The sequence below is a fragment of the Pituophis catenifer genome, unplaced genomic scaffold, assembly GCF_029215685.1.
Source record: "Pituophis catenifer annectens isolate HBS135680 unplaced genomic scaffold, rPitCat1.0.hap2 SCAF_1, whole genome shotgun sequence".
Taxonomy (NCBI): Eukaryota; Metazoa; Chordata; class Lepidosauria; order Squamata; family Colubridae; genus Pituophis; species Pituophis catenifer.
In genome coordinates this window covers 296,228,059-296,241,313 of record NW_027256881.1, presented here as the reverse complement: position 1 = coordinate 296,241,313, position 13,255 = coordinate 296,228,059, and the positions used below count along the sequence as shown (strand labels likewise).

Sequence of the window (13,255 nt, the reverse complement as noted above, 5' to 3'; positions counted from 1 at the left end):
ATGCTTTAATACAAATTACCGTATTTTCCGGTGTATAAGACGACTGGGCGTATAAGACGACCCCCTACTTTTCCTGTTAAAATATAGGGTTTGGGCTATACTCGCCGTATAAGACTACCCTTCTTCCAACGCACACTAAATAAAAATTAAAAAACATCAGATTTGATTTCAATATGGTAATTTTAATTCAAATGCTTATGACATGCAGGTACTTAGCAGGAAAACTGTCACTTATAAACATAAGGCTGTTTGTCATCAAACATGTAAACATAAAACAGTGCAATTGGATTAAACTTTTCCTAATTCACTCTAAAGCTGAAAGGAAGGATAAGACAATAAACCCATGGGAGCTGCCATGCTGTTTGTTTTCTATGTTGTCGGCGCTCCCGTCGCATCATCAGTCAGCGCCAGCAACTCAGATTCCGGAAGCTGTGCCGATCTAGTCAAGGCTGCATGCTGCTGAATGCTGGTGGGGCTCGCCATCAGTGGGGGTTCATCAGCAGCATGCAGCCTTGACTAGATCGGCACAGCTTCCCGAATCTGAGTTGCTGGTGCTGATTGATGACGCGACGGGAGCGCCGACAACATTGAGGGGAAGCTGTGCCCCTTCTTACTTCTACGTCCCTTTTCTCCCACAGGCGCTGCTGGGAGTTGTAGTCTAAATGCAATGTTAGGGATGGGCAGGATTGCCAATGAAACTGTACTCCTTCCCCACGAGGTATTGCTCTGCATTTCCCCACTCTTCCGGGCTCGCAGGTGAAGGGTGGGAGTTCGCAGCGCACTTTCCTGGCTTGGTGCCGATCCGGACGGCTGCAGAAGGAACTGGGCACCGGCTGTCATGTCTTTTCTGCTGTGCGGGATTCGGCACCTGGGTGCCCGGGGTTTAAGCCTCCGGGCCGGCCCACGCTGCTCCAGGATGCTTGCTTCAGGCTCCTTGGAATCGCCGCCGGGCGGTTCTTCCCGTTGGGGCGATGGTGGGTGGCAGCAATCGGCGTTCGTTTGGACTGCGGGAGCCATGGTGGTGCTGGCCGGGCTGGGTCTGGTGCGGCGGTCGGAGATGAAGGAGCAGCCTCGGCGGCAGCAGCAGCAACAGCAGCAATTACAACCGGAAAAGCCGTGGGGAAAGGAGGATGAGGAAGATCTGGCAAGGCTGTGCGAGAGCTTCATGGCTCCTCCGGTGAGCGGATTGCAAGGAGACATGCGAAGTTGCATGGAGCTTCTAATCATGGAGACGCAGAGCCAGGTGTGGAAGGCGCTGGCCCAGGTCGACTGCGGCACCGCTTTCACCGTGGACCGCTGGGAAAGGAAGGAAGGTGACCTGAATTCCAGGGTAGAGTGGGGACGCGTTCCTTTCTCGGGGGCCGCACACTGCCTGGCACCTCTTGTAGGTTGGAACTAATTCGGAGTACAGCTTCCCCTCAATGTTGTCGGCGCTCCCGTAGTGTCATCGGTCAGCGCCAGCAACTCAGATTCGGGTACCCGGCGTATAAGACGACCCCCAACTTTTGAGATGATTTTCCTGTGTTAAAAAGTCATTTTATATGCTGGAAAATACGGTAAATTAAAAATTACCTGGGTTTCAGAGTTATTATGACCACTGTTGACTTTTTTTTAAATTGCTCTTTTAATTAATTCTTTTGGTGCATAGATTTAATCATGCAATTATTTAAGAGCTGGTCAATATATAATGAAATTAAAGATAATAATGCATACCTTTGAATAATCTTCCATTGCCAGTATTAACTCACCCTCTTCTTCATGGATTTCACCTCTCTTGTAATATATTTCAGGATCTGTGGGTCTATATCTCAGTGCCAAAGTATAATTTATCATTGCCAAGTGATTTTTTCCCTGTTTTCTATATATCTGAGCTCTCGACAAATAAGCATCTACAAGTTCAAAATAGGAGAAAAATATCTTAAATATTAATAGAATTTAATACCATTCATGTGCACTTTTTAAAATAATTTCAGTTAAATGTAATTAATCTTAAATTTTCATAGGAAATTGGATGATTTATTTATTAGATTTTTAATCCCACCTTTATTACCTTATAAGTAGCTCAAGGCAGTGAACATACCTAATACTTCTTCTTCCTCCTACTTCCCCCACAACAACAATCCTGTGCGGTGTCCTGGGCTGAGAGTGAGTGAGGGGTCACCAACAGTCACTGACATTAGGGGTAAACTTTGCTTTGTTCATTCTGCCAAATGTATAGACATATAGATATAGATATATCTAAATATCTATATCGATATATATCTATGTATCTATATCTATCATACACACACACACACACACACACACACACACACACTATCCATCCATCCATCCATCCATCCATCCATCCATCCATCCATCCATCTTTAGATGTAGCCCAAGACTATTTTCATTCAGTGCACCCAGGGCAAGCTGATAGGTTGGTCACCCATTTTATATGTGTGTGTGTGCGTATATATATTATCCATACACACACACACACACACACACACACACACACATTTAGATGTAGCCCTAGACAATTCTTCATTCAGTGCAGCCAAGTGGCAAACCAAAAGATTTGCCACCCATGATCTAAATTATCACTGTTATCATGATCACATCTAGAAAATAATTCACAAATATTTGACTAACCAAAACGTTAAACAGTAGTCTAACTCACTCAGTAATTATATATGATATAATATATGTATAGTCAATATCACACTATATGTATTTTGGTACTGACGACAGGACTTCAAAGACACTTACCTGTATAGGTTACATTGCGTTTAATTATAAAATTCAAATCTTCTAGAGCTGGAAGAGTTTTGTTTTGGTAAACAAATATTAAGTGTCTGTGCCAATAAGCATTAGCCAGAAATGGTTCCAAATGTATCGCCTACAAAGATAATGGCATAATTAATCAGAAAATTTTATTTCTCCACTATTTCTACACTTCAATACTGTAGAAAAAAATATTATAAATACTGACCTAATGAGAAATATTATTTAAATATTATTAGTTCCACAGAGGGGAAAATCAGTTTGTGTTTGTATTCTTATCATATGGTGTCTTTTATATATCTTCATCTAATTGCTCATTACCTTTTCTCATGCAAATTATTACACATTTATTCCATGTCATAAATTCCCTGGCACATGCTTCAATGTAAATATTCTTAATATAGACACTTTCTTCAAACGTTTCTACCAGTTTATATGCAACTATGATGGAGTGCTTAACATACCCTGGGAAAGTAGAATAGGAAACAGGATCATTGCAAAAGTGATATCACAACCCAGGGAAGTGGGAAAGCAGGAGAAAGAGATTCCAAGCAACTTCAGATTAATTATTCTAGATTTAAACTACCTGAACAGGAAAATTGATACGAGAGATTCTCAAATCCCGCTTTTTCAAGAGGCAACTGAACTTTGTTTTTCTTTGAAGATGTTTCACTTTTCATCCAAGAAGCTTCTTCAGCTCTGGATGAGAGCTAGATAAGAGCTGAAGAGGCTTCTTGGATGAGAAGTGAAATGTCTTCAAAGAAAATCAAGGCCAGTTGCCTCTTGAAAAAGCACCTTTGGACAACCAGTACCTGGATGACTGAGAATCTCCATACACGGAGAGGTTCTCAAAATTAATACCAAGTCATGCAAGGCTGGCCAACTCCTGATACAAGAATCATTTGGATTTCTGAGAAAATATTTATTTCTAGTAGTTTCTAGTAGTTTTCAAGGTATAACATCACCTTGAAAACCTGTCAAAGTAATTCTCCCACTCAACATAATCAAAGGTGTGTGTGCTCTGAGTGTCTTTTTCATGTTCCCCTGCTCCCTTGGGTTGAAGTGTCTCTTTTGCAATGGACTTGTTCCCTCCTCTGCCTGATTTCCCAGGATCTCTGCCAGGTTCTGTGAGACATTACATAACAACAATCTTCAGTACAGTATCCTCCTTTCAAACAATGTTTGCAGCTGGATTTTGGATCAGAGAAACCTCCACATTACCCAGCTTCGCTTGCTATTAGCATTTGTGTACTACTGAAATCTGGTAGAAGCTGAAAAGGTACTTGTTTGGAGCAATGCAGATGGAGCAGCCAAAATGCCACAAGAGATGGTCCCTGAAAACCTGAAAATCATTGAAGAGATTATCTTTATGTTATAGTTTCTAATATAATATACGAGGCCGTAGTCACAGAATTGAGAAAGATTCTGGAATAATTGGTTTTACAGCCCCAGAGAAGAGAGAATATGGAAATAGTTGTGGTAAATAATTATACACTACATCTGCCACACATAAAATACTATCAGTTTAGTTAAATGTAAGGCATATTCCTATAGAAAATGTAACTTATGTCTTCTAACATATGACCTGACTGCACTTTGGTAATTAAAGAATGTTCAAGGCCAATTGAAATATATATTATTAGCAGCCTTATTTCTTATAAAATAATCTCAATAAGTGACTATGAGTCTTCATCAACATAGTGTAGTCTATCCATCTCATCTTTGTTTGGATTATTATTTCAAACTATATTTACAATAAAAATATTTCAAGATACAAATTCTGTACTTGCCTTCTACATTACATGTAGCAGCAATAATACCCATTTATTAATAATCCTCCTTTGCATTACTTACATAGATCAATTCTTCGGGATACTGTGTGTTTCTAAAGGAATTATTTTCATCCTGTTCTACTCTGCTGGTAATAGTCATCTTTATTTATGAAAATATATTAAATAAGGGTCATGGTAATACAGCACATTCTGAAATATTTACCCATATATCTTGTATATATTCTAATCAAGAAATTGTTTAACCAAATGAAATGTGTTATTGTTAAACTGCGTACTGAATTAACAGAATCATATATGCATTTCATGTATCATACCATCAATACGTAAAAAATACCTCTGATCACCTAGTCAATAGCATCAACAAGCAACCTGTCTTCAGAACATGATAAATTGCTATTTGCAGTCTTTCAACCTTTCTTGAAAAGGCTTTATTTAAAAGACTTCCATTATACCAGAATTTATTGACTCTTAACTCCCCTGAAGTAGACTACCCTTGAGAATTGAGAACATGATCACATCTAGTCAGGATGAAAAAAAAAATCTTTCCTCTTTTCCCCTCTGCTCTAAGAAAGACAATTTCTATGTTCAAGAAATGCTCGTAGTTTCACATTTCTCTTGTTCTCTGCCCATGATGAAGTATCGTCATGATCACTTTGAAAAGTTGTCTTGTTATTATTCCCTGGCATTCAAGTTCTCATCTGTTCTATGCTTATTGTATTTTATTTACTTATTTACCATCACCACCCTTTCTCACTTCCTTTGGTCTGAACTTCATAAGGTCTTGATCCAAATTTGAGTGCTGTTGATCTAATATATTTCTATTCAGTACCACCACCAGATATTAATCTGCTGAGGGCAATTGTTATTTATGTTTTGCCTGTATATTGTGCCTGGATCCCATCTTTTTTTGTTTGTGTGTTGGTTTTTATGTCATTTATGAACTACCCAGAGAAATGTGGAGTCAGACAATCCCTAACTTGAATTAAATATTTTTATCATTTATACTAAAATAATTATATGACTGTTCTATGAAAAATTATTCCCTTTTGGATTGTCTGAATTTTTTGTATCTTTGCCACAGAATGTTGTAAGAGTTGCATCTGAGTCTCACTGATATATAAAGAAAGTCTAGATTATTAAACCAAAGTGTGATGTAGCAATGTGAAAAGTAATCATCCCCAGCTTAGATTCAATAAATGACTGAATCATTTATAGTTGGAATAATGGCAGCCAAATTCCTTCCTCTATTTAACAATTAGCCTCATACACCACTATATAGAAATTCTGGGCCATCCATCCATGGTAAACTGCGTCAACTCAGTAACATATGATTTCCTAGCACAAACTGGTCATTTCAGATTCTAACACCATTTCTCTGACATTCTCTGGACTTTGACATGGTCATTCCAACACAGTTAATTCGTTATTTTTGGAGAATTCACTAATACCCAGCAGTATTCCTTTTTCCTTCATAATAGCAACTTGTCCCAGTCCCGAGGCAACTGAGGAATCCTCAGATCATTACTTTGCTGCATTCATGCTTACAAATTGGTATGAAGTTCTTACTGTGGAGCACAGTGTTTAGATTTTGCCAAATGCAGTAATACTGATGTAGTTTTTTTAAAAAATCACTTTTGACTCATCTATCCATATAACATTCCTCCAAAAGTCTGCATCAACATCTTGGTGCTTTTTGGCAAACTTGAGATGAGCATCATTGTTATGAGCAATATTTTCTTTCTTGTTGCGCTCCTATGTGCTTTTCTGATATGGAATCGTAAAAATTAACTTTAGACAAGATGAGAAAGATCTACAGGTTATTTAGAGAGGGGTAGAAGTGTCGTGGTATGTAGGAAAGATCTTGGAAGAGGGGGCAAAGAGGTGCTGCCTAAGTAACGGTCAGACATCATAGTTTGCAGCTGGATAGAAGATGGGGCAAGAGGCTCAAAAAGGATCACCCTTAGTTTCTTGACCTGTAAAGGAGATGGCAGCAGAACTGTACTTTCAAACTTGAAAGATTCTGTTAATGAAATATTACAATAAAGCAGAATTAGCTTGTCTGGGTTTTATTTTTTCTACCCAGTAAGGCTGACAGGAGGTACTTCTAGGATGATTTTATGCTATACTCTTGGAGGATTTTTGACAGGATATCACTCTTGGGAAGATCTGTTGTCTCAAATTATTCATGACTATATCTCCAACTATGAATTGATAAAACTGCAAAGCTTTAGAAATTGTTTTGTAGCATTTTCCAGGGAAATAAGCATCAATGTTTTTTTTAATGGAAGTTTTCAGAAATTTGGGTGAGACATAAAAACATACTTCCAGATTCTATATGATGAGTAGCTACTGTGATAAGTCAAAGTTACTAGGCTGACATAGTTCAGAACTGTTCAAATAAGTCCTGTTTAATTAAGCATTTGCATAATTGGCCCTCACTACTTTAACTTTTAAATTATTGAATGAGGGATGATTGCTGTTTCACACTGGTATATCACATGTTGAATGATGCTGTGAATTAAATACAACAAATCCAAAGTTTGGTACTATATTTGGTATCCCTCAGATATCATTTTTTAAAATATCTGCATGTGAGGCAATATGCTGATACTGTTCAATGACAAAATCTGCAAAAAATCAGAAAATCTTAAAGGGAAACACCTTTTCAGAGTTCTAGATTTGTTTTCTTGCTTATGTCTTGTCAACCTCCCTTTTAATGATTGTATATGTACACATAATATGTGCACATGAAAGCAAATATATGTGGAAACACTATGACATTATCTGCTAAACAGTTTAGAATACAAAAATAGGTAATGTTAAAAACTGGAAGGTTTTCTTTTGAAAAGTGAATACCAGAAGGAAGAGGAAGAGGCACCCTTGGAAATCTTTAGCTATACAATAAATTAAGTAAAATTTATGAACAAAATATTTGTTTTAAACGAACTTTTTCTAAGTCATCCAAAGCTGACTGCATTTTTCCAATCTTTCTGTATATTGCTCCACGACGACAATAGTTAAACGCTGTAGCACATCCTTTATTTATCTCTTGGGTTATTCTCTCAATCTCATGCTCACACTGTTCAAGTTCTTCTTTTTTGCCATCAAATAGAAAAGGATTCACATAGTTTGGTAATTCTTTTTCTTTTGCAGCATCCTCCATTTCCTGTGCCAAAACATGTTTGCCTAACATCTGTTTATCTTCAGCAGGTTTGTTAGCGGGAACAAACAGCTCCTCAAACCATTTATTCCACAATAGCCTGGCCCAAAGATAATCAGAATCTTCAGATCCTTTACCCTGTTTTTTGGCAAATGTTTCAAAGTTTAACAAACAAGGGATGCTGGGGCTTCTATAAAGTTTAATTGCTCGAGATATTTGAATAGAGTGTTTATTATGCATCTTAAGCTTCTGAAGAGTCAGAGACACAGACCTAAAAAGGAGAAGCAAAATTACAATCAATGTATAACTGAGGTAATGACAGATTACTGAAATAAATGATATAAACTGCAACATTTAATAGCTTGTTATTTATGTATTTATCACTTTATACTACCTCAACCTTAAAACAGATTTAAGATGCCACAGGACTACCCAGATTAAGTACATAATATTAAAGTTATGGTAAGAAAATTTCTAATGGAAACACAAGTAGAATTGTCCATTAGTATGGAAGTATATAACTTTGTAATCATGTAGAATGGCATACACCTCACAAATAATTGATTTCTGATGGAGATCATACAATCTATTTTGCAAGTTCAAAGGGAAACTTGAAATAGTATCTCCCTCAGGGAACTAGAAGGATGATTCTGTAAAATAAAAGATTCATTTTACCCCTACAAAGACAATCCCATATAGCTTGAACAGCGCTTTTATTTTTGCACATGTATTTTCATTCAAACTTCCCTTTCATAGTAGAAGAGGCCTGAATGCATTTCCTATGCTTAAAGAACTTGTCTGCTGTATATAATGCCAGTTCAGGTGAAGTGACAGAGGCCCCTGAGTCAGGCATTAATGGTGAGGATATCTATTGTGAAAGAAAGCATGAAGGAACTATCTTATTTTTATCAATGGAAGAATGCCTTGAACCAGGGCATAACCAGAGCAAGAACTATCTAGTATACATGTCCATAAACAGACAAGGTAAAATCACATGGGCCAGTGGCAGAGAATATCATGGATTCTGACTGATGCTACAGAGGAAATCTTATGTGCAAGCACCTGACATTTACAGAATTGCAGCAGCAGTTAACAATGTGCATCCCTAATATCATTGCTCCTACAGACTGGATAAACTGAAAGGAAGAGACGGTCTCGTTCAGAGATCAAGAAACTGTTGGAATAGAAGTCTTGTACTATGTAGCCAGATCAGTCAGTAATAAGTAGTTAAAAGCCAGCTGGCTAGATAAAGCTGGGTATGAAAGGAAATGATAGCTTGGAGGAAAAGGAACAAAACAATATGTAGTGCAGATTTAAAGAAAATTCCCAGGGATGTGGAGAGGCCAACATTTGTGCATGGATCCATCAGTTACAGTATAAAATGAAGAAAAAGTATGAAAGTATAGTATAGATAGCAATAACAGTTAGACTTACAGTGTATATACTGCTTCATAGTGTTTTTACAGCCCTCCCTAAGCAGTTTATAGAGTCAACATATTGTCCCCAACAATCTGGGTCCTCATTTTACCCATCACGGAAGGATGGAAGGCTGAGTCAACCTTGAGCCTGATGAGATTCAAATTGCTGGCAGCCAGCAATCAGAAGTAGACTGCAGTACTGCATTCTAACCACTGCACTACCAAAACTCATAACTTCAGATATATGAAGTTATCCATTCTACAAATCATCTACAAATTTATAGTTATGAGCTAATCCCTTTCTGCAAGAGGAGAAGAATGGAAATTAATTCTTAAGAATTTTGAAATGAAAATGGTTCAAAAAATTGTTCAGACAACAAAGGTCCAATAGGTCTGGGGCATCATCTTAAGGATGGCAAAGTTCCTCGAAAAGAAGCTGGCGGTCTTCTGGAGGTGTGTTTTCAATCCCCTTTTTTCTAGAAGGAAAGAAACCTATCAATATAACTCCGAAGATTTCTAGAACCAATAACATGGCTTGGTGTGGGTTTAACTAAGAATTTTACGAATAGTAACAATAATTATTTACAGAAAGTCAAATCATTAAGTTATGGAAGAGTCCCACACCATAGAACCGGGCCCTGAGTGGCTTATATGGGGGACTATCAAGATCAAAGGTGCTGCTTGGAGTTTTGAGGCTAATGCCTACAGCTATGCTGTGCTGTGTGTGTTGGTGGTACCAGTGTCTGACTAATTGACCCCAAGTATGCTTTTGGTATGCCTTCTGCTTGAAATACAGGGAACAACATCTGAGTGGAATCTTGGACAGGAGGAAGAGGAGATAAAATACAGTTGTGCAATTCACATTTTTGCATTGCTTTATGACACTTTATTCCTGTTGCTGAATAAACCATTTTCATACAAAAGAAAGTCCTCAGTTCTAGCCTTAGTCCTAGTATGAGTCAAATACAGTATAATAAGGCACAGCAATCCAGAGCAATGAACAACACCATGACTCTGTTTTTGTATTAAGAACTATATTTAATACCTATGCAAATCATGCTGCTTCTCATTGAAAAACAAACTGCTTATCTTTTGACTTCTATCAAATGGGATAATAATTCTTCTCCAAAAGATGCCAATCAATGTGCCATTAATCATTAATTAATGTAGTTACCAAAATATTAAGAGCTATTCTAGCAAAAATATTACGTCTTTTTTTTCAGATATTATCCTGATATTAGCTTTCCACAACTTAGACAAGCTTCATATAATACGCGCTTAATCCGCTAACAAATACACAAAATAATTTAAATTGCACAGAATTAATTTCATTATATGATGAGAAGGCCTTTGACAAGTTCATATTATTTTTTTTAAATGGAATTCCCTATATATTTTCTTAGATGGATATCAATATATTATTTTTCAACTACTACTAGACTTATTAAAAATCACATGATTTCTAAGTTAGTTGAATTGCAACGTGGTCCCTGACAAATTGCCTCAGTAGATGCAACCTGATGGAGAGGAAGGAATTTTGAGAAAAGGGACATGCCAGTCTAGAACTAATGTGAGATCTACTTCTGCAGGAGAGAAACAATCCTAAAATAATAATAATAATAATAATAATAATAATAATAATAATAATAATAATAATAATAATAATAATTAAAAAAAAAAACCTGCCCTGAAGTTAATCCAAAACATGACAGGTGACAGAATTCTAAAACAATATAGAAGGCGAATATATATATAATGGTTTGCCTCACTGTATATTAGAGTGTTCCAAGCAATATGATCCACTGATCAGAACTATGAAAAACTGATGCTGAGAAATCCAATTATTTGTCCTAAAAAGCAGGCCAGCATTGCGTTAGTGGAATTGGAAAAAGACTGCAGACGTAGATTGGATATGAGATGACCAAATGCAAATATAATGATCTTGAAATGGCCCAAAAGAAGATCAGAGTTTTTACTATTCCAATGATTCAGAGAATTGTTTAATGAGAATTCGCCATGAATTTTCTCTGGCAAGATCATCTATCATACCTCAAGAGGAGCCAGTAAGAACTGGTAAGATAAATAGGAGCGTCCATCTATAGCAAGACTTGCAGTAGCAGAGTTGAAGGTGACCAGCATGGAGAGAAATCTGAAGCTGCCTGAGCCAAAATTGGGAACAGTTTTTTTTTTCTTTTTCCGTAGTTGCAATCAAGTAGTCAGGTTTTTTGAAATCATACTGGGTTATTTTCCTCAGGGCTGACCCTGGCACAAGCAGAGATATGACTATTCTCTGCAAACGATGGAGAATCTGACTGATCACTCAAAGAAATGAGTAACTGCCAGAAACATACTAAGGAGACCTGGAGGAATATAAGATGTCTACACATAGTTTAGCATTTTCTCCCAAATGGTGGCTTGTAAAAAAGAGTTATCACAAACCTAGCAATGCTTATAAATATTTAATTCCTTCACTGTGGCAAAATAAAGCTTGGCTTACACCAATAGGAAGGAGATATTTGCTGTTGCAATGCTAGTGCTCGTGAAATGAGGATTATTTGACCAAAAAACCAAAGGCTTTCTGCAACAGAAAGAATAGGTGCCTTTAGAAATAGCTTTAAAAAATGTTTTTTTTCTGCTGATTTCACTGTCAGCTTTGTTTTGACTACCACCCCTCGCATTGACAAAGCTGAGGATCTGGATCTTGGTTACTTTTGGGTGCACAAACAGAGTTTGCAGCTCCATAGCAATTAATACAATCTTGTGCTAGTCCAGCTATCAGTAGTAATTATTTTCATATAGAGAGCCTTCAGACATCTTACCCAATCCAAACATCTTTAACCAACAGATCTGTGCCTTACATCTGTCCTATCCAACTATCTAAATAAATACATAATAAAATTGTTATTAAATTTACAACCTTTTAAGAATCCTTGGAGGTTGATTTAATTTTTCAAATATACTATCCAATACTTTGGGAGTAATACTTTTCCCTACTTTCGTTGATCTTTTTTTTTTCTTTGGGAAAATGATGTACTTAATTCCAGCTTTTCGACATTCATCAGCAAGAGCAGTCTGATCTAGGAGACCTTCAGCAGGCTCTGGTTCAAAAAGATTTCCTTTAGGAATTTTTAGTGTATTTCCCATAACTGTTTCACCAGAATCTTTCTCTGGATCTACAGGTGCTTTTGAAGGGTGAAAATTAATTCCTGAAAGGTTAGCAGCAAAAGTATGCTTTTCTAGAGAAGTTTCAGGTTCTGATACTGCAGCATTAGGTATTGTTAAAGGAACATGCTTGCTCATGATATCAAGCTCTTCCATAAGAGTTTTGAAACTTGAAGAAATCTTTATAAGTGTTTTGTCTCTGTATGAGGACAATTCTGGTGCACTATTTGGCCTTTTAACCAAACGTTTCTGCAAGAAAATAAATGTTACTTTATGGACATCATTTTGGAAAACATATTGATATGTAATACAATTTAAATCAAGAAGTACCCTTTAACCAAAGTTCCATGTGAATATTATAGTTGGCCTAGTGAATCTGAGTATTGTGATAATAGCATAGTATATCTAGATATAGTATACATTTGCCTTTGCTGAAAACGTTGCAGTGGCCAAATTGAAAAGCCTTAATGATCAACAAACACAACTCAATGTTTATTGATAAAATAATGATGCTGTATGAGATGAAACATATGACAATTCACATTCCTGAACTAACAGAATTGTGGGAGTTATAGACCCACCCATTTGGAAGGCCTTGTTTTTAAATGTTTCATCTATATAAATTTACTACAGAACTTCCTTGCAGGCTGAATTCGGTCAGGAATGAGTTATTACAGGTAGTCCTCAAGTTACGAATGCAATGGAGCTTGCCCATTCCGTTTGAAACCCGATAATTCATAGGAGGGAATTGCGTAACTTGAACATGATCACTACTTTTCCCCGCGCATTCGCTAATGTGCAGCTCAGTGTGCACATGAGGTATCTCACAGTGGAGAATCCCATGGGGGGCCTAGCGATAGAACAAGCCACCTGCTTCAGACCGCCCAAGACCTCCCCTGACTCACTGAGATACCCCATTCTCCCTCCCCTCGGAGGGAGGGAGAATGGCCCCCCAC

General features: G+C 37.2%; 1 protein-coding gene across 1 annotated transcript in view; it reads right to left on the bottom strand.

Annotated features, from left to right (window-relative positions):
• Positions 1-13,255, bottom strand: part of TTC6 (tetratricopeptide repeat domain 6) — an 87,561-nt gene that overhangs the window by 32,534 nt on the left and 41,772 nt on the right. Inside the window, exons 13-16 of the mRNA XM_070935916.1 lie at positions 12,172-12,548; positions 7,507-7,990; positions 2,752-2,881; positions 1,714-1,889 (exon numbers count right to left, since the gene is read on the bottom strand). Of these exons, the coding sequence (XP_070792017.1) occupies positions 1,714-1,889; positions 2,752-2,881; positions 7,507-7,990; positions 12,172-12,548 (1,167 nt within the window). The remainder of the gene's footprint in view (positions 1-1,713; positions 1,890-2,751; positions 2,882-7,506; positions 7,991-12,171; positions 12,549-13,255) is intronic.